Source organism: Ipomoea triloba, chromosome 8 (genome assembly GCF_003576645.1).
Source record: "Ipomoea triloba cultivar NCNSP0323 chromosome 8, ASM357664v1".
Taxonomy (NCBI): Eukaryota; Viridiplantae; Streptophyta; class Magnoliopsida; order Solanales; family Convolvulaceae; genus Ipomoea; species Ipomoea triloba.
In genome coordinates, this window is record NC_044923.1 from 17,731,880 (window position 1) to 17,758,402 (window position 26,523).

The following is a 26,523-nucleotide window of genomic DNA, read 5'->3' on the forward strand; positions in this document are numbered from 1 at the left end:
GTAATTTTATTCCTTCCAACCAAACACTGGAATTTAAACTCCCACTTTATTCCCACATTATTCTTTTCCCATGGAATTGCAATTCCTTTCCCACCTAATTCCTTCCCTCCAACCAAACGACCTAAAAGTTAGTAGAAGATTACACCTAATGTGATGGACTTCTTGTAAACTGATAGAAAATGCTATATTTACTGCACATTAATTTTATTTTGAATTAGTCTTTCATTATCTTTTTTATTTCTAAGGTGTTAGAGATATTCTAGAGATGTTTGTTGAGTTATTTTTTCTGTTAATTGTGTATAAAAATTAGCAGAGATAGAAATGGAATAATCATCATCATTTTTCCCAACACAATACTCTGAGTGTTGTACCATCTTTTAGCCAACATAAACACCTGTCACTAATACTCTCACATAATGACCCGCTAAATCACTATACTGTGATTTATCCGTCCACTATCCTATGAGGTTGGGATATGAGGCCCTGAGGGCGGCGAAAAAATTCTGTCTTTTGTGGGCAAAAATGAGACTAGGTAACCGGTATCCTAATAAGATATAACTACTTCTAATCATCTCCCACAAGTTCTCTATTAAGATTAAGACAAAATTAAATCTCCATGCCCAAGTATTACCATCATCCATGAGCTGGTAATCCTAGACTTTCTTGCTGATGGAACTAATCTAGGCTTAAGTTTCAAAGAACCTTCTTCCACGTGCAATACTATCAGTTCATCAACAATTTAAGTGGGTGGTGTTTTATTACTAGCAATAGTAATTCTAATCTAACCTTTATAACTAACAAGAAAAATCGTCAATTTGCTATAATATACGTTTTTCTTAACCCATTAGACTTGTTACCGCGATAGGCGGGTCATCCTTAACACCAAACATGTGGAAACAAATACAACAAAAGAAGAAATTTGATTATATGTAAATAAAATGCATCCTTGCTAATTGACAAATTTCTTGATGGTAGACATGACTTCAAAGAATAAAATTTTGATCATGACCCTTGCTAATTGACTTCTTTCATAAGCATATTAGTGTATGAAAATTAAACTTTCTATTTCATTTTACCCGTGTTTATTATTCATTTATAAAACTAACTCTTTCTTCTTTATTTATTTTCTTTAATATTTAAATTTAATTTTTTTTTATTAATAGCATTTTTAATGTGTTTTTTAAATATATAAATTTTAATCATTGACTATTGTGACATTACCACATTTAATCATGTTCTTTTAATTTTGTCACAACTACAATTAGTCCTTCTTTTAAAATTTTGTTATTCCAATATATAATAAATATGTCTAACATGTAATTTCAGCATTCATTCATTAATTAAAATATAGGGAAGAAGTTTCAAAGAACCTTTTATTAAGGATTATACTTCATCTAGCTTCCTGACAATTTATAAATAAATAACTTTTGAATTTATTGAATACTTAATGTAGCTAGTATGCATTTTAATTTTGTGATAATGCTTCATTGTATACAATAATGTTAAAGAAAACCTTACGATGAAAGAATGTTGTCTAAATACAAAATTTGTTATTTATGAAAGTATTGATATTGAATTCAATTTGATTGGCGACCAATTGGTTTGCGTGCTTGACTTTGTGATGTTGTCGCGCACCTGGCTTTGGGATAAAAGTTGTCCGCAGCTACTATCATTGTTGCCAAAAGTGTGATTCAAACCCACGCCGTCTAACGAGGACCCGAACTTGATTGAGTCTTGCACCATAGACCACTCAACCATCCTGACCATTTATCAACATACAATAATGTTAAAAAAAAATTCTTACAACAAAAGAATTGTCAAATGCCGATTATTAATTCTTAGCAATGAGATTTTAACACACCCTTTTACAAGGACCAGAACTTGTGTCCGGCACTTTATTAAACAATATTTTGTAAATAATAAAACTTAAGTCTAGCGCCATAGTCCACTCCGCCATCCTGACCATTTATCAATAATTGTATGCGATAATGCTAAAGAAATTCTTATAGAAAACATAATGTAGTATAAATAATAAATTTGATTTATTTATGAATGTATTGATTTTTAATTTCATTTAATGTGTTTGTTACATCATTTTTTTTTATTTTTAAGAACAAATCTTATAATCATTGAAGAAATATTACCATATGGATTTTTTAGTTGTCAGAAGTGGGATTTGAACCCACGCCCTTTTACAAGGACCAGAACTTGAGTCTGGCGCCTTAGACCACTCGGCCATCCTGACAATTTATGATAAAATAATGTTTAAATTTATTAAATACGTGAAGTAGCTAGAAGTTAGTCATTTTATATTGTAGAACTACGCATGTACTATTTATTTTTTCATATAAAGTATGAATAAAGAAATAGATATGAAAATGTTGAAAAAAGACACAAAAGTGAATTTTATTTAAGGTTCAAGAAATATTTAAGTACTATAAATCTATTTGTACATATCTCTTACTACGCATTTAATTTAAAATTTTGTTAACTATATATTACTCAGAATGTTGCAAAAATCCCGCCTAGGCGCCGATTAATCCCCACCTAGGCGCTAGGCGCTAGTCGACCGCCTAGCGTATCACATTAAATGGTGGTCTAGGCGGCTGGCCGGCTAGGCGACCGCCTAGGTTGCCTAAACTCCGCCTAGGCCGCCAAAACACCGCTTAGGCGCTGACCGCCTAGGCGTCGATTAGACCGACTAGGCACCGACTAGGCCTTCTAGTCGGTCGATTAACTATTGTTCTTTTTTTTTATGGGTTATTTAACTCAAAACAACATCGTGTTGAGCGAAATAATCCTAGATTGTACAAACTTTAGATATTTTTTAGGTTAATATTTAATATTTTAGTATTTACTATTAAAGTATTATATAATTTATAATTATTAGTCTTTAAAAAATTAAAAGTACTTAACAAAATTTTTAAAAAATAAAAAATAAAATAAAAAAATACACGGGCGCCTAGGCACCGATTAATCCCCGGCTAGGCGTCCTAGGCGCTAGGCGCTCCCCGAGCGCCTAGCGATTTTTTCAACCATGATTACTCATGATATATAAGTCATTGAATTACATAATAAATAGTCGTTGTTCTATTGTTACGTTGCATTTAGCGTATTGGCAAAAAGAGCGTATTTATTTGTATAAAAGCATATTTTTCAGTGGTTGGAGGTTTAACACAAAAGACAGAGATTTGCAACCAAAATCGCAAAATAGTGAAATAATTAAATTAAACTTGCATTTTAATTGACCACAATATTTAATACTTAGTTCACACCAAATTACTTTGGCACCAACTAATTGAATGCAATTTTAGTGGCGAACATTTATTACAACATAACTTCACGCAATATTCATCTATTTAACTATAGTGATAAAATCGTTGTAACAAATAATTACCCGTCAACAAATATCATTACATTAGTGACAAAACTTGAAGTCAACACAAATATTGTCATAATTTAGTAATTAATGTTACAGAATTAAAGAGCGTCATAAATATTTGTAATAATTTAATCACAAAAAAATAACAATATGAAATAGTATTTTTTTAATCACCATTGTATCTCAATTCTAATAATACTAACTAATTGTATATTTATTGACAAAAAGAGTTGTCACAAATAATATAAAAAATAGAGATCAACAACTATTTGTTACAAAAGTACCAAAATTTGTGCCCACACTATATTTTGTCATAATTATATTCATTCCCACCATAATTATAAAGCCACTAAAATGCACATACATTTACTGACAACAAATAATGACAACTTAGGTTACGGCACTATCATTCTAGTATTAGTGACATCTTATTTGTAACAAATATTTAGTTGTCACAATTGCAATACTATTCGTGGCAAAAAAAAACAAAAGTCATCACAAAATAATAGTGTCGAACTATTTTCTTTGTCACACAAAGGGTATTATGTCTTAATTCTTGTAGTGTATGTTGCTTAGTCTTAGTCTTTGTTGTTAGCTTTATTCTCCATTAGAGTAGGTCTACTGTAACTGCAATATCTCCCCTATATATGTTGCTGCATTTCACATAATATATCATCAAATACTTTCCTTCATATGGTATCAAGAGCTTAAACTACTCCTACGAGAATTTTTTTTTTCTTTCTCTTTCTCTTCGATCCGATGGCAATCACAACTGATACTGCTATCATTCAATTGTCTGCTCCTTCGCATCATTAAGTGTTGGGATCCAAAAATTAATTGATCAGACACTTATTAGATCAAATACCAATTTTGATCTCACGAGTATTACCACAATGACAGTTTTGATTCACATGTTTAATTTCTTTCAATTTTCATCCACAACTATTGTTTTAGTACCAATTTTCATCCACAACTATTGTTTTAGTATCAATTTTCATTCACTATTGTTTTAGTGCCAAAATTCATCGCGCCAGTCACCCATCTATTTATAACGTGCCAAAATTTAACATTTTAACGGTATTTTTATCTTTTTTTTCAACTTAATATCCCAATTTGAGCATGAATTTAAGCCTTGAGATTGATCACAATTTGCAGTTCTTCTCCTCTTTTTACCTTAATTTGAAGAGGAGAACTGCGAATTGTGATCGATCTTAGAGTTTAAATCTCTTTATTCATGCTTAAATTGGACTTTTAATTTGGAAATGACAAAAATATTCTTTAAAATTTTAGATTTCGATACATTTTAAATAGATGGGTGACAGACACGACGAATTTTGGCACTAAAACAATAGTCGATGATGAAACTTGATAGAAATTAAACATGTGGACCAAAAGTGTCATTTTGCTAATACTCGTGAGACTAAAATTGGTATTTATTATTGTTATTATTGTGTAAGGGTATAATTATCTACTTATTATTCCTTATAATTTCAAACTCAACCAAATAATGAAATCAATATTCTCAATAATTTATTTTCTACCAACCAAACAATGTAATTAATCTTTCTGATAATTTCTTTTCCACGAAATTTTAATTTATTTTGCCTGAAATATTTTCCACGCGAATCAAACAGGCTATAAGAATACTCTTGTTTAAGATGAGATACTTAATATATATTTTATATATAAAAAAATCTCAACAATATTGTCTTAGAAAAGTCAAAAAGAAAAGAAAAATGCAAAGTGAAGAGGTAAAGTGGGGTCCAAACTCCTTATCCTGAGAAATCACTCCCACCATCAAAGGTGATCCAATTGGAAGCTACAACACAGCAAATACAGACAAGGAAATCTTTCCCAAAGCAACAAAGAATATGCTCTATTAACGGTGGAGAACAACTCTGCTCCTCCACCACTCCCCCCTCCCCCTCTCTCTTTTTCCTCTTTTATTATTTATTTTATTTTTTTTTGTTTTTTACTAAAATATTTATTTAAAAGGTTACGCCCCCCATCACAAGGATCCCACCCCGAGTTCGTTGCCTATGGAGTAAACAGTAGAATGTGTGTTAATGGAGTAGGGTCCGAGTGTTGCATGCAACTGTTGTTCACAAAGGAACATACTTCTCGTGCTAATGTTCAAACTCCTTACCCCGTGACTGACAATCCTGACATATATTACTCCAATTCGTCCTTTCAACTACTGACCTATGTTTTGGGAGCACTAAAGTAACAATATAACATCTATGTTATTATATACCAGTCACTTTTATCCAATGTTGTAAAAGTCACGCCTAGGCGCTAGGCGGTGGCCGACCGCCTAGAATCTAGGCGAAATCGCCGTTCTAGGTGGTTGGCCGCCTAAGTGCCGACTAGGTCACGTCGGAATAAGCGGCCTAAGCGGGCATCTAGGCCTTCAGTTAGCTATTTTTTTGTGTTTTTTTTTTTAATAATTTGGTTATTTTGCTCAAATTAATGTCATTGAAACCCTAAATTGTTCAAATTGGCCACTAACCCAAAAAAATGTAATAAAATAAAATTTGAAATTAGGTATTCTAATATTAATACTTTGTGAGTTGTGACTTTGTGTTAAGCTTTGGTTCTTTAAATCTTTATACAATTTACAATAACAAATATTTTTTAGGTTAATATTTAATATTTTAGTACTAACTATTAAAGTATTAAATAGTTTATAATTACTAAGTCTTAAAAAATAATTAAAAATTTTTAAATAAATTTTTTTTTTATAAAAATGGACACCTAGACGTCCGATGAACGCCTAGCGATTTTTACAACCTTACTTTTATCATACCGTTTTATTTATAATATAGGGACAAAAACTTTTTTATTAGAAAACGTCATTTTCATAATTTATATACAAAAACGTACCATCCATCCTATTATATTTATTATTATATTCATCCCACTTATAAGCAAGCATTGTGCACCATTGATGTATCTTTCCATACACTTGGCTACTTTAAGCATTAGGTTAAGGGGATATTCCATGGCTTTGGACAATATTTTATAGCTCGCCTACAATTGATGGTTTTTTGCCAACTAACTCAATAATTGCCCAACGTTTTTCAAATGCTAATATTCCTACCTAGATTTCCAAATTTTATTTGCAATTAACCCATATCGAAAATTTCTACAATGTTAAAAGTAGAAAAGTTAATGAAATTAAATGCCAAATTTTTTGGATGATGAGTAAAGTTAATGAAAACTTGCTTTGTGAACTAGTAGAGGACCACAAGGACATAAAAAGGCTTAAGTTGTTTATAATTGGATTAACTGCCCATTAATAGTTGAATTTAAAATATTGTGATTACCAAACAAACTTAACTGGACTAAATGTCAATTTTAATAAGGAATTTGATTTTTTACAAATTATAAAAGTAAAATTATCATTCTTTTTGTAAAATTGTCGCCTTTAATTTTTATTTATAGTAATTTTGAGTTGACATTTAAAAATTATCAATTTTTGAAAATTATCAAAACTCGAGTTCCAAGAATGAGCACAAGAGAACTCTTGCTCATTGAAGGTTATCAATAACGTAACTCAAATTTAAATTAATTAATATATAATGAGATTATGAATTATTTTACTTTTGATCCTATAGGCTATAACTTATGTTATTTTGACATTTAGTCCGTATGTATTATTTTTGTCATATTTGGTGTAGAATTTTATTTTGTTACTTTCTACCGTATTTGGTCCATTATACCAAAATTATCATAGAAAACAACTAAGATGCATCATATTTAAGTTTTCCAAAAGTGTACGTTGAAATGCTCATGGAAGTATTATTTTAAATCGAAAATATAACACATTCTAATTATTTTATTTGACTAAATATTTGATAAAAAACTAAATGTGAAAAAAATAATACTTATAAAATGAATATAAAAGTAATTTAATAGTCATGGGACAAATAAAAGTGAAATGATTGTATGATTATTGAATTCTGTGGAATCTTTGACCAACATATTGTTAAATATATAATGTGGTGTTTGGCAAACATCTGATAGTTGATTGGTTTAGCTAGTAGTAGATGACTGATTGCGTTAACTGGTTTGACCAGCTAGTTGTATTAGCTGGTTATAAAAAATTGTTTGGTAAATTAGCTGTTTACTAGTAGCTGATTGAATGTAAAATGACATTTAAGGGTATGAGTGTATTGTATTTTTCAACCTTTAAATATAACAAGAAGATAAACTCTTATTAATAAATAATTATAAGATTTGGGTATCATCTATACTTTTTTTTTAAGGAAATAAATTAATTATTTTTGTTTATTTAACTCTTATTAAATTATATTCTAAAACAATTTTTATTAATTATTTTCAATTTTATTATTATTATTATTATTATTATTATTATTAAAAATTAAAAATTACAAACATATCACCCGTTGTTGTTGTTGTTGTTGTTATTATTATTATTATTGTTGTTGTTGTTGTTGTTGTTATAAAATAACAAACCCACCATCCATTTAAAAGTAATTCCCATTGATTTCAAAAAGATAAAATAGTCAATGTACCTATTGATCCCAACAAGCTAATGAAAATCATTAGTTTTTCAATTTTCGGCTTATTGGCTTAATAAGCCATTTACCAAACACTTCAAAATAGCTTACTGGTAGGTCAAACAACTAAACTCAAAATAGCTTACTGGTAGGTCAAACAACTAAACTTGGTCAAATAAGCTAAAATTTGGCTGATAAGCCAATAACCAAACACCCCCAATATATAAACATAAATGTGCAATAATTATGAGATATATGTAAATCTCAAATCCACATAAATATTTTTTCATTCCTTCATTATTTGAATCTCATTCTTTTTTTTTTAATACTACTAACTCTATGAGAATGCAGTATTTGTTCATAACTAGAGGCTCGAACCCACCACCTCTTGTATAAAGGGAAGGGTTTGATGCCACTGGACCACAATATCCTTGGCATTAGTAAAACAAAACATGATAATTGGATTTGAATCATATAATAGAGTTTAAAATCCACGAATTAAACGTCACTTAAATTCAATCAATAATCTTATATATGTCTAAAGTTCTCATAAAATCTTATTTACAATTACACATCTCGTGCCTCTCATTTTATTACAACACTTTATACCTACCTAAAGGTCATGTAAATATCATATGGTAGAATTACTTATATTGTATCAATTGTTTCATTACTATATGCCTAAAATTCATGTAAATATCATATGTAGATTTGTATATACAACACTTATAATTATGAAATATATGTTCAAAAGTTGAGGTTAATATTGTACTCCATCTATCTCATTTTATGTGTCAGGTTCAATTAACGAGACTTGACTGAAGTTATTTACAATTTAATTTTTCATAATATTAAGTTTAGAATTAGTACATTATGTAAAATTTATATATTTAGAAACTATATTAAAAATACTATTAAATACAAAAAATTAAATTTAAAAATTATAAGTAAATACTAATGAAAGTAAGTAAAAAATAAAGAATTAGTTTGATCAATAAATAATAAATAAAACAAATAAAAAAAAATATGTTACAATTGACTGCAATGCTTGTAATTATGAGATTCGAGTATTGTGGGTCATACAAATTTGTAAAGGTATTTCTTTCGTCTCCTTTTATTCCATTGTAATACGAATCTTAATTCAAAAATTAAATTATGTATTTGTGTTTTGTACTTATATTTTTTATCTGTAAATAAATTGAAAGCACATAGCATAGTAATTACAGATACACTACATAATAACTACAAATATATAAATTGTTAAGTGCATGTACAAAAGATGTTAACTGCAAACACACAAGATGTTGATTAACATGTTATATATGTGTCTACAATTAACATAATATGTATATGTAGTTAATAGTTAATGTGTATATACTTATCATGTTATGTGTCTGTAATTAGTATGTGATGTGTCTTTAATTTGTTTACAAGTACATAAACGCCAACTGCAAGTATAGAATCTGAAGGTTAACTTTGGATCAGAATTTAAAATGCAAGATAGACACTAGTCCATGATATAATTTGTCAATTTTATGTGACTGGTTCAATTAATAAAAATGAAGTGAAGTTATTTTTAATTCGAATTTATATATTTAGAAATTATATTAAATGTATTATAAATACAAAAAAATTAAATTTAAAATTACGTGATATGTATATGTCAACATTTTTATGTACTGGTACGAAAGATCGGATCTTGTAAAAGATTTTGTGTGCCATGTGTCTAATATTTCTGCAACGTTTAGTACAACCTCATTAAGGAACCTTGTTACCTTAATATTATCTTCCCACTTCAATTCAATCCCCACTTGTATTATAATTTCTGTCGTTTCATTTCACCAGAAGAAATTAAAACCCAAAACTCTCTCCATTTCTCCCAAACAACCACCATGTCCCTTACAGACCGCGAATCGCCGACATGTACGGAGCTCGGCGGCGGCGGCGGTGGCGCCGGCAAGGGGTTTATGTTGTTCGGTGTTAGAGTCATGGAGGGAGCTGCAGGGCCGTTTAGAAAGTGCGCCAGCATGACCAATCTAGCTCAATTTGATCACCACCCTCAAGAATCCAACGCCGACGTCAACGCCGGCTATACTTCCGACGACGTCGTTCATCCCTCCGCCGGCAGCCGTGAACGGAAAAGAGGTATTGCTATCCTCAATCCCTTCTCCAATCTCAACCCTTTTTAATATGTTCTTGATGTTCAACATATATATATAATATTTTTTTTTAACATCAGTTATTCTTTATAATATAGTATATGTTCTATACTTTTTCAATTTATTTAGTCTAAAAATCAAATCTCCACCACTCGATTCAATTCTGTACTATCCGGTAACAGATGTATCATCACAGTACATATTACTATATACTCTCTCAACTCAATCTGTCATATTTTATTTGTGGATTAAAGAGATTGAAGTTATTTTTAATTAAAATTTTCATAATATCAAGTTATATAAAATTTATATATTTAAAAATTAGTGCTATTAAACACAAAAAAATTAAATTTAAAAATTATTAAAAAAAAGTAATGAAGAAAGAGTTGATTTGGTCCATGAATAGTAAATAAACAGACAAAATAGGATAAATAAAGTAATATATAAACATAAATATACAGTTCAATTATTAATTTAACTTTTTAATTGAGTTGAAATACATTTTAATTTAATATTAACACAAAAATAATTAGTCTGCACATGTGAAACAGCATGTTAAATTTATAATATATGAACATAAATATATAATTTAACTATCAGTTTAAATTTTTATATAGTTAAAATTACTAAAATGGTTGAATTGTTGAAATGTGTTGTTTGTTTTGGTAAGGTGTGCCGTGGACAGAGGAAGAACACAGGCTATTTTTACTTGGACTGCAGAAAGTAGGAAAAGGGGATTGGAGAGGAATTTCAAGAAATTTCGTGAAATCACGTACACCAACTCAAGTCGCCAGCCATGCCCAGAAGTATTTTCTCCGGCGGAACAACCACGGCCGCCGCCGCCGTCGTTCTAGCCTCTTCGACATCACCACCGATAACGTAAGCTCATCGTCCCTCCAATTCTTTCATAATATATCTAAAACGTGTATCAATAATTGTTAGGCAAAAACTAGTAAAAGTCAAGACCAGCACTAAATGGTTAGGCGATTGTTAAATTTAGAAGAGTCCAGCCTAACATTTTATCATTTTGAAAGAGTTAATGTCACATAGGGTCTTTCGAGTATAGTGATTTTGTCACGTTTAATCCTAGACTTTCAAATTGACTATATGTGATCCTTCGACTTTCAAAAATTTAACCATTAGTGATCCAAGTTAACCACTTATGATTTTTCAACTTTCAAAATTTAACTGGTCGTGGTCCTCTGGTTGGTTAAAATTTAATAGTTAAAGGACCATTAACTTGGACAACGGGATGGTAACAATTTGAAAGTCGACGGATTACGGGTGTTCAATTTAAAAATTTAGGACTAAACGTGACAAAATCATTATATTTAGAGGACTTCAAATGATATTAATTCCTTTTTATCCTTTTTAAAAATATGACAATATAAAAAAAATAAAATAAAATTTAAACTCTTGATTCTAAGAAGTGGTATGAAAATCATGTCATTGTTTCTTTTTAATGTATATCCATGTCCAATTCTTGAGTTAATTTTTTTTTTTCTAATATTACCTATTAAACAAGTGCTCGGACAATTTTTGAATTAATCTGTTACAGGTTTTGGGGGCTACAAAATTAGAACAACAAAGCAGCACACTAGAGAAACTTCCGGTGGCAGCTTTTCCGATGACGACAAAGCCAGTAATACCGCCGCCGGTGATCGCCGACGAGTCATCCCATAATAACCCGACAAAGCCCACCCGTCCAATTCCGGTTCTTCCGGCGCCGCCATCTTCCAAGCTAGCTGATCTCAATTTAAACAGGATAACAATAGCCGCCGAGCCTCTGCCTTTGTCTCTAAAGCTTCCAACGCCGCCGTCACCGCCGCCATCGTCGGAGCAGAAGGCTCCGCCGCCAGGGAGACACACGCCGGCGTTTCAGGGAATGTCCGGTAGCTTTAGCAGCAGTAGCGGCGATAGCATCATTAGCGTGGCTTGAAAACTCAATTATTATATATATTAAAGTATATCTGTATATTATATGTGACTGGGATAATAGGGGTTGGATTCTCACGAGTGATAATAGGGGTTGGATTCTCACGAGTGACAATTTCCTTTGGACCAGTTCCTGTGCCTCTCAAAGCGAGTTGAAATTAGTCGAGTCGACTCAGATCATTAAACGGATGGAGAATGACTCAGAACATCTCGTGGTTTATAAAAAAATATTATATATGTGATTAAAATTTTAATTTATAGTGATAAAAGTGTTTGTAGGGTGGGGGTGGGGGTGGGGGGGGGGTTATTATGAGGGGTGAATGATTACTTGGTGTACAGTAGTTGTTAGGAAGAAATTAATATGGTTGGGGTATGGTGTCATTTTCATTATATTAGTTTAGGGATTTAATATAATGTTTTTATTTATGTTTGATGATATATGGTTTCCTTTTGTGGTGTATAAAAGAACCAACAATATCAATGATGTTTTTATGTGGTTTAATGCCCTTGTCTTTTATGAGCCAACAAATGGCTATCATTCAACACCCAAACAATATGAAGTTTCTTATTTTCTCAAAAATAAGGAAGAAGATATCTGGCTGAAATTGTACTCAAATGTTTATTTTACTTTTTAAACTCTCGACTATGATAGTATTATTTTTATTTGTTACACTTTCACTCTTTAATTTTTTTTTTTTTGAGAAAACCAAGAACACATACAACTTGGGGTGTTGAAATGAGTTGCCGTTCCGTAAAAGAGAGAGTCTCTATGCTATACAATTCAATAAGTCTTACAAAGACTCCTGTATAAATAATGGTGCAAACATACTTCCCAAAACAATGTGGGACAAAAGCTACTTTAAAGACTTTTCCCTTCATTTTTTCAACTCAAATGAGTCTACTTTGAGAACCAATTATTCTTTCACCCATTATCCATTCTGAGTGTACAATATAGCAATCTCTTCGTCTAACTACAAAGAACCTAAATCCACTTTGACCCGACCAAAATTGAAAGTGAACCTCACATATATTTGTACCACAAAATAGCCACTTACAATACCATTTTATGCTATTTTTTCCAACACAAATTAATATCGATGGTTAAATGTGAAAATTGCATTATAATTAGAAAAAAGATTCATGATTTAAAAAGACATAATTCAACTTTTTTTTTTTCACAAAAAAAAAAAAATTGCATTATTCAATAGATTGTCCCTTCGGGGACATCCGATAAAATTGGAACGATACAGAGAAGATTAGCATGGCCCCTGCGCAAGGATGACACGCACAAATCGAGAAATGGTTCATTATTCAATAGATTTAGACGTTGATTTGTCACTTTTCTATTATAAAATAAATACAATACCAACCACTCATTGTAATCTTTGAAAGATGTGCATATATATTTAATTCTACTTTTGATTCTTGATTATAATAATATTTTACTTTAATTTTTTTTATTATCAATTTGATCATACATAATTTGAAATTTTGTTCAAATAACTAAACTTATTAAAAAATGTACGAAAATACCATCACATACAAAAAGGCAAAATAATTGGGTGAAATATCCCGAAGTAATGAGATTCTAAAAATTCTGAATTATTGAATTATATCAATTCTAAAAGACACAAAATTTTGGCCGTCAATGAAAAATCAAGACTAAAAATGAAATGCAACTATATATATAAAAATTAAAAATTGAAAATAATTGGCATACCTAACAAGTAACAACAGAGAAAATATTGCCCATACAATACATATATGGTGTCATTTTCAAATTCATTTAAAGCAAATTTCTTTGTTATGCTGTCACTTTCAATAATCTTATCTATTATTGGTGAAGAAACTGGCATTAAAGTCGGCATTGGTGACTTAGGGAGCTGAGTGAGGGTCTGCATCGTTTTTGAGTGGAGAATAATGTTGACACAATTCATGAGTTCTCACAATAATTATATTGGTCCAACCACATTATTCATACACACAATTTAATAATATAATAGACATTATCTACTTCTCAGGGAACACCAAACAAATGAATACTATAATACCACGCGTCAAACAAAAAATCCCGTCCCACGTTTCCAACATTTATTATAAACAGACTTTTTTTTTTTTTTTTTTTTTAAAGAAGACTTTTTCATGAAAGTGTATTCAGACCACAATAGTGAATTTTATTTAGTTTTTAAGGAAGAAAAAAAATTGAAAATAGGTTTTTATCTAATGAGAAAGGATGAGTTTTGGCTAGATTTTTCACTTAAAAATATAGTTTTTGGGTGGATCCACTTTTAAGAGAAAAGGGAAAAACTTGCACAGATTGTTGTGCGTGTGCAGCAATCAACGCGCCTTTGGGTGCGCAATGAATTTAGATTTTTATTTTTATTTTTTATTTATTTTTTGTCAAAATTTATTGTTTCCCCTCCCCTCCCTCCCCCCTTTTTCTTCCATCTTCACACTTGCTTCTCCCTCCTACATGCCTATAAAACACCACAAAAATGTACAACTATTGAGGTTGCTCTAAGGATATAAATCGGATTAGGTTATTCATAACTAATTGGCTCAAACCAAGAAAGTCAATAGACAAGTCCTGCAGGAAGTCAGACTTGAAATCTTGTGGTTACAAAGTTAACTATCGGACTAACTTTGCTAGGTGTTTCCTCCCGTAATAGAGTCTCTAATTAGTGAGAAACACATTATATTACTATATTATTATTATTATTATTATTATTATTATTATTATAAATTTTAGGTGATCCTTACTTCGCCGGATTAATCCTAAGCTCACAAACCTCGCTCTTAGAGTCACGGTAGTCTGTAAAGGTAAATCGCGGGTCGCGTAATCAGCCCACCAGTCAAATCCTAGTATTCACATATATGAGTATTGTTCATTATAGGAATTCTTAGCATTTTTTAATAAAAACACCACTTATTCAATATATTAAACATACTCTTTTACATTTGTGTAGATATGCATACTTTTTTCTTTGTTTTTTTTTTAAAAGTTTGTGCGTCTATTAAACACAAAAATTGAATTTATATATATTTAAATTCAAAATTAAAATTACAATTTAGTATCAATATAAATTATATGTACAAATCAACTACTATGTAGTGTGATGACACCTCTCTTATCATTTCAAATGGGTGGTCACAAGATTGAATCTCGTTGTGGGTATTGATTCTTTAAGCTGAAATTTTTTTTTAAAAAAAAAAATTCACCTTATAAATAATCATGAATATTTAAAAAAGAAATTATAGGTAAAAAATCTTTTACTATAAAAGTTCTCTAATTCTCCTCTTGAATATGCTATATATTTTGGTTCCTTAGGGCTTCTAGAATCTAGATCTCAAATAGAAAATATTTAAAATAAATATTTTAATAGAATTTCGGTATGGATTTTATGTGATGTTCCTTTCTTTAAATTTAAATGAATGCCATTATTTTTCGTAGCAAGAATATATGGCTCCCATTATTCTTCAAACTTATTAATATTATCTTGGTATTAATAATTAAATATATTTCAATTATCAATGTTTATAAAAAAAAAATGCAACTGGACTCCTTAAGACTAAATTCAAGCTTTGGATAATTCAACATTATTGAACTGCATAAAGTCACACTTAGGTGAGGCCGTATCACACTCTCACGAATATTAATTCACTTGACGGGTCAAATTTATGATAATTGCTTCTTACTTATAATAGGAATCATAATACTTATTACCAAAAATTTAATACTAATTTGAAATAAATAAACTGTTACTTATAATAGATATTGTAACATTTTTTTTTTGAAGATAAGATATTGTAACATTTAGATGTAAAATTGTGAGATACTATTTAGGGTAAAAATGATTGTTCTTTTAGGGTGGGTAAATTAATTGCTAGTAATGATAAACATCGTAATACTTATACGTTATAACTAAAAGAGAGTTAGAAACCAATTAGAGTCGTCAATTTGAAAAGAACTAACGGCTTTAAGGTAGAGAAAAGGAAAATGTACAATATCATTTTTGTAAATAAATTGAACTTTAAGTACAAGTAGTAACAATGGAGTGCACTTAGCAACATCATATAGTGCATCCAGTGATACACATAAGTGCAGAGAAAGTATCTACATTTTACAATTTATGGTTTAGTGTTTTTTTTTTTTTTCAATTGGTTTATGATTTAACTTTTTAATTTGATTTAGAAGTTCACTTTAAAGTTTAGTAGCTATTGTTTGCCTTTAGAGTGCACCTAGCAACAATATAATATTAAGTATACCTAACATTATCATTAATTGCAGAAAATGTGAAAGTTAATTGTACTTAGGGTTCATCTTTTAAACTTTATGATTTAATTTTTTCTATCTAGTTTAAGGGTTCCCTTTTTACTATTTACGAGTTTTAAATTTTATGATTTAGCTTCATATTTAGTTTTCTAGACTTTTCAACAGATACACCTTGTAGTTTTACTTGCACTCTATAGTGTTGAAAGTTAAAATACTTGCACTCTCTCTATAGGGCTCTTAATTGTACTTTAAAGTTTGATTTATTTACAATATGTCACTGCATTTTTTAAATAACTGTTTTTGATTTGTTAGATCATTCTAGATGGACAACTCTGATTAATTGATTCCTAATTCTCTCCTAGGGGATAGTTTTCTCAAGAGTGTGCTTTTATATATATATATATATATATATATATATATATATATATATATAGTGAGAGAGCGAGAGAAAATGGGGGTGAAGAAGACTAGAATCTTATTGTAATAGGATCTTCTTTGCTCGATCCCACTTCCTCTATGTTATTTATGGAATGTTGCTCTTTTAGGGTTATAATTATAAAAGCAAAAGTTAACTTCATTTTTGGTCTTAGATTTATAGGTGTCATTTCACTTTTTGTCATTTTTTTTTTTTGCAGAACATCACCTTTAGGTCCTAGAATTATTGTGACGCACCCATTTTTGGTCCTCCATCGACAAACATGTTTAAATGACGTTAAATAGTATGGCATTTTAGTCTATTCAGTTCTAAGTTTTAATTCTTTGTTTGCTCCTATATTTATATGTATCATTCCGCTTTTAGTTTTTTTTTTCTCAGAATATGACCATTTCTTGTCCCCTACCAACAGATCTGTTTAAATGATGCTAAAGCATCTTCTTTCGTAAACCACTCAAAAGCCTCATTTTTTTCTTCTTGGTAATAGATGAATACAAAGGTGAAAGTTTTGTTTTCCTTCTATACATCTTTAAAAAATCATAAGCATTGATCATTCATTCATTGATAGCATGCATAAATGATCCATAATTCATTCATAGTATAATGAAACAAAAACTGTTAGCAATACACAAGTCTACTGCAAAATCTAAAGAAGTGCAATTACAAAAAATAACAAGTTACTTCATGACAAATCTTATGTTTAGTGTATAAGTTTATTTCATAAAAATTCACAAGATTACTTCACAATAATCCACAAGTCTACTTTGAAAACATTTTTAGTTAGTCTATTGCTATAGGGGCTTCGAAGGTGTTGCTAAATTTTGACTTCTATTTGGATCTTAATCCATGTCTTTATTCCCAATCTGGATCCTCGTATTTTCTTCATTGGTGGTTTATTCATTGAATGAAAGTTGTAGCCTTTAAGTTTGGAATCCCCATGATATCCTAACTCTCAACGAGGTGAATTTATTACCTTTCTTTTATGAAGGTGTAGCAGTAAACTAATCAAGCTATGTTCTATCATCTACCATTGGTTGTGTTAATTGGATTTCATCATCTTGACGACCATTTCCAACTTCAACTCCAGCTTGTTCTTGATTACTAACTTCTTGATGAGTTGTGACTTTAGATGTATTTTTCTTGTTCCTAAATTTTTTTCTTTGGGATGAAGCTGCATATCAATAATAAAAAAAAATGTTAGGAAACAGAAAAGGTAGGATTTTGAGTGGTTTATGAAATAAGATACTACTTTAACACAGTTTTTAATGTCATTTAAACATATTTGTTGACGGTGGACAAAAAATAGTCATATTTTGAAAAAAAAAAAGACTTAAAGTGGAATGACACATAAATCTAAGACAAAAAAATGAGTTAACACTTAAAACTGAATTGACCAAAATGTCCTCATATTTAATGTCGTTTTATTTAAACAGATTTATTGACAGATGACAAAAAATGGTCATATCACAATAATACTATGACCAAAGTGGAGTGTTCTAAAAAATTGACTAAAATTATATTAGAATGACATTTATAAATTTAGGGCCAAAAAATAGAATTAACTCTTAAGATAATCTTCTAAAAAAAATAGTTTTGAAATTTTAAAAATTTTCACCACTTTAGAGATCTATAAAAAAATGCTCATAGGTATTACCCATCATCAGTCAAAGTGGTTGGAACCTCCCACCAAAAAAAGTAGATTTCATTGCTTTATTTATTTAATTAATAGATGTGATACAAAAGCATATGAATGTCAAAAGATAAGTACCTGAAAACAACATCACTTGTTCCCTTTCAAAAAAAGAAAAAAGAAAAAAACATCACTTGTTCAATCACTATATAATATATATGGCTTCATTATCTGTAATAGTATTATATGGGGATGAATTGATTAGGCTTCTGATCTGTATAACTACTTTAGGAAAAGTGGGTGGGGTGGGAAACTACAACATTTAAGTGTGAATTGAGTTTGAGCTCCCATTGGAAGAAAATTTTTGTGGTTAGGATTAATCACAATTTTTTGGAAACTAGTGACTTTGTTACAATGTCAACTTAAACTGAAACACGAAGAGTCAACAGTTGCTTTCACTAAGCCTCGAACCCACTCCCTTCCATGTGAGAGTGTAAATCGAGTGCCACTAGACCAGTTTGGGCTACCAATTTGATAGTCATGGACTTAGCCTATAGGTGCGTTTCGAAACTCGGGAAATCATTTTTCATATTTTTAGTATTTGGATGTGCCTGGAAAATCAAGGCAACAGAAATCATTTTCTGCTGACTTAGGAAAATATGGTTGTTTTGGAGGAAAATGACTTCCGTCAAAATTTGGGGGATGTCATTTTTCACAGACCAATCACAATCTTGGTTTCCACTAGAAACCATAGACCTAGTTTCCGACGGAAATCAGAATTTTTTTTAATAAATAACATTATTTTTAGTATTATTATAAATATTTTTATATTTTAAACAAAACAATTAAAATGTTTAACTATACAATTCTACTCATTTTTCATAAAATAAATCAAACACACCAAAACAGTTTTCTAGAATGCAACAAAAAATTGGAAATGAAACTATTTTCTGAAAAATGACTCATTTTTCCAAAAATAATTTTCAGAATTCATTTTCATGGTTTTCAAATACATCATTAATTACTTATTGTGCCCACTATTATTGTTACAGGTAATACCCATTAGAGTACATTTATACCTTTTTACCAATTCAATCTTTAGTGTTTTTCATTTTATCAATTCTACCCTCACTATGTAAAATACAAATATATAACTTTTATTTATTTTAAATTTTTTTATTAAAATTAAAAACTCACTTTAATTTTTTTTAAAAAAAATTGCATTTCATTCTTATCTTACATTCTTACTGATTTACTAGATGTAGGATATATGCATTATTATCGTATTGCGAATACACCGTTCTTGTTTTATTTACTATGGTATCAACGTTAAAACTCAAATTAGAACAAAAACAAAAATTATCATAAAAAATAGTTTCCATTTCCAAAAAGGTATAATCATTTTGAAACACAGTACTAAATTAAATGTAATATTTAAAAATACTCCGAATATGAGATATAATAATCTTTCTTATCATAAAAAAATAAATTTTCATCTTCTAATACTTATAAGATTTATATGTGTTTGCTCATTTACTCCAATCATATAATTTGACTATATATATTTTTATTCTTTAGATATTTTTCAATTGCACACCGTGCATGCTTATAACTAGTATTTATTATAAATTTCAATTCTATCTTTTCTTTCCAAAACGGTTGAACACATAAGCTAAATATTTGTTTACTGTGCATAATGAGCCTCCTGCATTTTAAGAGGCTGTTTCCACACTACCGCTGGTGAAACTCGATCTCTAGTCTTTTTTCCAAACTTCACCTCTGTGAGCTGCGGCCAACTGAGCTGCTCATGCGAGCAAATTTCAATTCTATGCATTTTGTATACAACTTTTGAGTATTCTTTTATTATTGGATAACACATAATTTATTTGCAGTAATGATTTATAAAACGTTCTTCTTGATCAAATTAAAGTTGAATGTAAACCTAGTCACAGAGCAAAATAAGAAAACATAAGACACAAGATATAATCAAATAAAGAAAATAAACATAAGGCATAACACACCCTGCCCAGCCCCCCAAACACCTAAATCAGACATTATCCTCAACAGATGTAATTGAAAAAGAAAAAAAACCCCTAATTAACAAGAACTACCACAAAATATAATTTGAAGAAAAAGATGAAGAAGATAGTGGAGAAAACTACTGGCCTTCGAGGCATAGTTCAATGGTTGAAAGTCTGAGTGTGTGGGTGTAGTGCCTAACAATTATTCTGGTTCAAATCCTCTAAAGGGGATAATCTTAACTTGGGAGAAAAAAAAAAAGCAGTTAGACCCTACGTCACTGAAGCATATCCCGCTATTTATGTAATATGTCACAGTTGTAAAGATAGATTCAATGAACTTATAGTAGGTTTAATTGAAGCATCCTGAACACCAATATTTGTCAAGTTCGTTAATAAATACAAAACCTCTAGAGCTATTTCCCTTACCAAAAAAATCCTTAAAATCTCATAAGATAATCAATTTAATAGCACTAATAACTAGAGAGACTCAAATTCTAACCAACAAACACACATTGGGTTAGAATCATATATATTGTCAACTACTCCCTCTAAACACAAATGCACAATAAATTTATCTCATGCACAACTGGATTAAAACAATCAAATGCATATTGAAAGTTCTAATAATTGACCAATAATCATCAAGCATATTAAGCATATTAAGTATTGGCGAAAATACTAGTTAAACTCAAATAATCATTAAATTAAAGTATAAGTGTTGAGCAAATAATATATAAACGTAAATCGAGTACATGCTTCAATTTGGTATTAGAGCCAACCACATGTCAAAGGTCATGAGTTCGAATCTCTGCGTCACCTAATAAAAGAGACTATGGTCCACGTGTTGCACTGCTTAGAGCTTATCAAAAAGTAATTGACGTTTGAATCTCTGTGTCACCCAATAACATATGTGAGGACACGTTGAGCATATATAATATATAAACGTAAATGTGTAATCCAAATATTAGCTTAGGCTACCATTTTTGAACTCACTATTACACTTGAACTGTAACTTTAATAATCTATGACTTGTATCAATGGTCTAATTTACAATATAGACCACAGTTCACGGTATAATTTGTCCCTTCAGCCTAACAGACATTATTCCATGAACTATAATTCACATATTTGTGTAAATTATAAATAAAAAGTACATTTTTAATATATTAAAAATATATTATTTATATACATAAAATACATTATTTGAAAGTACAAAAGCTACCTCAGCCTGATTAGGAATTTTCAAAGCATACTGGCAAATCAATCTCCTCTGGGCCAAATTAATTAACTCAATAAATATAAATATTTAAGCTACTTAGTTAACTCAATAATTAAATTACTTGGACCAATTAATTCCAAATTACTTGTCTTCTGAATAAACACATGGCAATTTATAGATGGACCGGGGTCCACGTAGCATTATGAACTCTAGATTTAAATAAGATACATAATTCATACTCGTAAGGTATAGAATTTCATAACACAAAATACAAAAAATTACAACATAAGACACATAAGATTATGGACCTTGGATTGAAAAGACGAGGTACAAAATTCATACTCATAATGTACATAATTTCATAATACAAGACACAAAAAATCATAACACAAGACATATACACATGCTATATACTCCGTATTTACTTATTTTTCAAATATGATTTAGGTACGTAATTTGTGTTTCATAGGCACAAAATTTCACAACACAAGATATAAATTCATAACATAAGATACAATTGTTAATTTTTTTCTAGGTGTAGAATTCACTCTTAAGATACAAAATTTCATAACACAAGACACAAAAAGTCATAACACGAAATATATACACATAAATCAATATAGTGTGAACCCAGGTCCATGGTGTAAGGATTTATAAACACATGCCATCTGCCTATTTTTCAACAAAAAAGGTAGATTACATTGTTTTTTTTTTTTTTTTTTTTAATATGATACAAAAGCGTGCATGTCAAAAGAAAAGTACCTGAAAACAACATCACTTAATCAGTCACTATGGCTTTATTATCTGATCTGTAATATATAGTATTATATGGGGATTAATCTATTAACTTTAGAAAAAGTAGGTGGGGTGGGGAACTACAGCATTTAAGAGGATTGAGATTGATCTCCCATTTTAAGAAAAAATGAAGTTGCTAATCGAGTTTAATTAGCTTTGTTGCCTAATTTAAAGGTCATAACTGGAGGCGGCAGTGTGGGGTTAAGGTCCAAGGATGCTGGAAGTCTAGATTCGATTCCTTGTGCGCACATAAAAACTAGGATTTGACCAGTAAGCTAATTGCGCGACTCGCGATTTATCTCTGCTCATTACAAGAAATACCACATTTAGTGACTACAAAAGTTGTCACTAAAACTATTGATTCTGGTCACTATTGAAATTAGTGACCAATTTTTGAAGTCGTCATTATATCCTCCGTCACTATTGTAGTAATGACGACTTTTAGAAAGTTGTCACCATTACTCAAACTTTTGTGACAATGTTTACGGACACTAAAAGTAGTATTTGAGTGATAACAAAAAGAGTATTATTTGTGACTAAATTACGAAGTGTCACAAAAGATTTGTCACTAAATGTCTTCATTCTTGTAGTGGCTCTAGGGTAAAATCTGTAAGTTTAGAATTAGTCCAATGAAGCTAGAATCACTAAGTTGCGAAAAAAGAAAAAGATTGATTTGGTGGTGTTACTGGTGGGGGTTTAATCAAATCTCTATTAGCGATTAGAGATTAGGATAATGTTGTCTATAAGCCTACCTTATTGGGCTATTGGTCCCACAATCATGGATTTAGCTTAGAGCATCACCATCAATGCATAACAGGGAGATATTGGAATAGTAGTGGCTGATTTGGAGGAATGAGAAATAAGAGAGAGAAGAAAATAAATGCTCCTACAAAAGAGGGGAGCTTGGAACAGTAATTTGCGCAGTAGTCTTTGTGCCCACTTGCGTCACGCGTGCGTGGGAGCACTTCTTGCGCCCAGCGGGCGCGTGCATTGCACACTAATAAGTCTAATTGGTTAAGAAAAATATAAAACATATATCATAGCAAATTGACAGTTTTTCTTGTTAGTCAAGTCTAATTGGTTAAGAAAAATATAAAACACATATATCATAGCAAATTGACAGTTTTTCTTGTTAGTTATATTGTCAAAAGGTTAGCTTAGAAATTAGAACCACTATTGCTAGTAATGAAACATGACCCGCTTAATTTGTTGAACGGATAGTATAGCACATGGAAGAAGGTTCTTTGAAACTTAAGCCTAGATTAGTTCCATCAGCAAGAAAGTCTAGGATTACAAGCTCATGGATGATGGTAATATATATTTGGGCATGGAGAATTGGAGATGTTGTCTTAATCTTAATGGACAACTTAACTTGTGGGAGTCTGGGAGATGGTTAGAAGTACTTATATTTATATCTTATTAGGAGGCCAATTATCTAGTCTCATTTTTGCTCATAAAAGACGAGATTTTCTTGCTTTTAGGGCCTCACACCTTGGCCCGATAGGACAGTGAACAGGTAAATCACGGTGATTCACCGACATATAAGTAAGAGAATCAGTGTCTGGTGTCTACAAGAAGTCCACTGCATTTTTGAACTCTATATTAACAATTTTGTTATATAGATTCAAAAATTGTGTTATACTGTTGAATATAGAGTTATGAAATTGTGAACATAGAGTTATAAAATTGTGAACATAGAGTTATAAAATTGTGAACATAGAGTCATGAAATTGTGAACATAAAGTTATGAAATTGTGAATATAGAGTTATAAAACTGTGAACATGGAGTTTTATGAAATTGTGAACAAGGAGTTATGAAATTATGAACATGGAGTTTTATGAAATTGTGAACAAGGAGTTATGAAATTATGAACATGGAGTTATGAAATTGTGAACATAGACCCAGGTCCACCTTGCAAGGTGGACTCGGGTCCATGGCATAACAACTGCTTTCTAAGTGGAGAAGGTCGGATAGTTCATCCCGACCAAGGAAGTTCGGGGCGGATCTTAAGGCGGGCGAAGACTACTACCCAGCTAAGCCTTTGCTCGTTCCTTTCGCTCAGGTTAGGTCTGTCCTTGAAATATAACTTGTATTATTTATTTATTATTCATACTGTCATTTTAGGCCAGTATCTCGGACTTTGTACGTACCTTTTTGAGCCTAAACCCCCAAGCAATAATACAATTATTTTCCTACACGCGTTTTATAATTTCATACCTAATTTAAGATGAACCTGGTCCCGACAAAACCATCACCATTAGTTGCCACTAATTACGTATCCTAGTTACTTTAAAACTTATGTAATGGCGACATTGCGTATCAGTCATCCGAGAAGAATGCATTAAAAGGATGGCTCACACTCCTCAGTGAAGGGAATAAATGCACTTACCACTTATAGCTACTATGGGACTATGGGTCAAATAGGACAGCTAGTGGAGAAAAGTTATGCTCAGTGCTCCTTCAAATACCATTTTTTTATACATTTTTTTATACATTAAGTTTCCGAAGTTATGCTAAACCAATTTTAAAGCCTCAAAAACTCTTGCCAAAGAGTGCTGGAGGAGGCAAATCGTAAATCGCCCAATCAATCTTCAATTTCCCCGCACTCTCCTGTACATTATGTCGCACAATAAGTCTTCGTTGTTATAATAGGTAATAGGTTATATCTGTTGGCCATTAGCTCATAACCAATGGACACTACAAGTAAAGAGAAAAGAGATAGAGAGACAACAAAGAACAGGGAGAGGAGTGTTTCATTCCATCAACTAACCTTTACAAGAGGAGACAATATACATATATAATACAAGTAATAATAACAATAATACAAGTAATAAAAACAATAATAGCCAAAGACCTTGTGGTCAAGTAGCACATGGTGTTCCGATTAACACTCTCACATTGATGATGGGAGTGGGAAACTGTTGACTCGTTGTGCTTCAGTACTTTGAGAATCCTACATTGTAACTGAGTCAATAGTACTCAAAAAAAAAATATTGTTGTTACAACATAATGACCACACTAAATATAATTTATAACATGCATAACCTCTAATCAATTTTTTGAACTTTGAATCTCTTAGGGACCCATCTTGACTTTAATGGAAAGCAAACACCCACCCCATTTTGCACTTATGGTTTCATACAATCGTTATACGGTGGACTATGGTCACAAAACGCCGCTATTTCATTAAGTAAGAGAAACGGTTGTCGTAAGTCTTTAACGGAGCTCCGTAAAGAATACTACAGTTCATCTCTAATTAAATATACTGCCTCACATTTGTTTTTATATTATCAAATGAAACTGCAGTTATATACTTATGTCGAAATGAAACTGTAATTGTGTTGAGAGGAAACTACAATGTATATAAAATGAAATTGATTAATTTGAGTGTATAATGTCAAATGAAACTGCAATTGTGTTAAAAGGTAACTGCAATGTATATAAACTGAAAATTAACGGCGCAGAACAGAGACCATTTCAACCGTTTGTTTTCATTAATCAAAACAACGTCATTTTGATGCATGTTTCTCAGTAAAATTTGCGGGTTTCATACTTAAAGGATTTATTAGACACACAAATCCAACATCTCAGAATAATTACAGTCTGTTTTAGGCAAAATCCCATTAAAAATAAAAATAAAAATAAAAATAAAAACAAAAAAAAAACAAAAAAAAAAAACAAAAAAAGGAGGACAAAATAAAAGTGGCAACAACCAAAACCAAAGCTATCAAATGCCTCAGATGAGCACTTTGGCACATCAACAATTAGTAGAGAGCCAATCATGCCTTTCTACTGTCACCACCACTGTTGTTTCTTTGCTTAATGGATCAAAACACATCGAACACTGAACAATAAGAAATGAATGGCTAACATAACCCTAATCAACAGAAAAAAGATAAATTCAAGTTAAATTTCATTATAATGTCTTAGAATTCATTATTGCTTAAAATTGTGTGTAATCATTGCAAATTTAGTTATGCTTTCTCACACTATAACTAGATGGGGAAAGATTAAGGAATAAATAAAAACAAAGTTCTCCCAAACCCATTGGGGATGTAATTTAAGCAATACACATTTTTGGTGGTTAACATTTTGACAAGACTAAAAATTCCAAAAAAAAAAAAAAAAAAAAAAAAAAAAAATTATTATAAC

General features: G+C 30.6%; 1 protein-coding gene and 2 non-coding genes across 3 annotated transcripts; 2 read left to right on the forward strand and 1 right to left on the reverse strand.

The window, feature by feature from the left end:
- Window positions 1–2,161: 2,161 nt before the first annotated feature.
- TRNAL-CAA lies at window positions 2,162–2,245 on the reverse strand. Its single transcript has one exon. It is a non-coding gene; the product is annotated as a tRNA-Leu (tRNA).
- A 7,439-nt stretch (window positions 2,246–9,684) lies between these two features.
- Window positions 9,685–12,263, forward strand: LOC116026773 (transcription factor MYB1R1). Its single transcript, XM_031268162.1, has 3 exons — window positions 9,685–10,050; window positions 10,735–10,943; window positions 11,623–12,263. Exons 1-3 carry the CDS (start codon window positions 9,798–9,800, stop codon window positions 12,001–12,003), a joined length of 843 nt encoding a protein of 280 aa, XP_031124022.1. The 5' UTR covers window positions 9,685–9,797; the 3' UTR covers window positions 12,004–12,263.
- Window positions 12,264–13,210: 947 nt separating this feature from the next.
- Window positions 13,211–13,313, forward strand: LOC116028132. The gene has a single exon (XR_004100080.1). It is a non-coding gene; the product is annotated as a U6 spliceosomal RNA (small nuclear RNA).
- The last annotated feature ends 13,210 nt before the right edge of the window (window positions 13,314–26,523 follow it).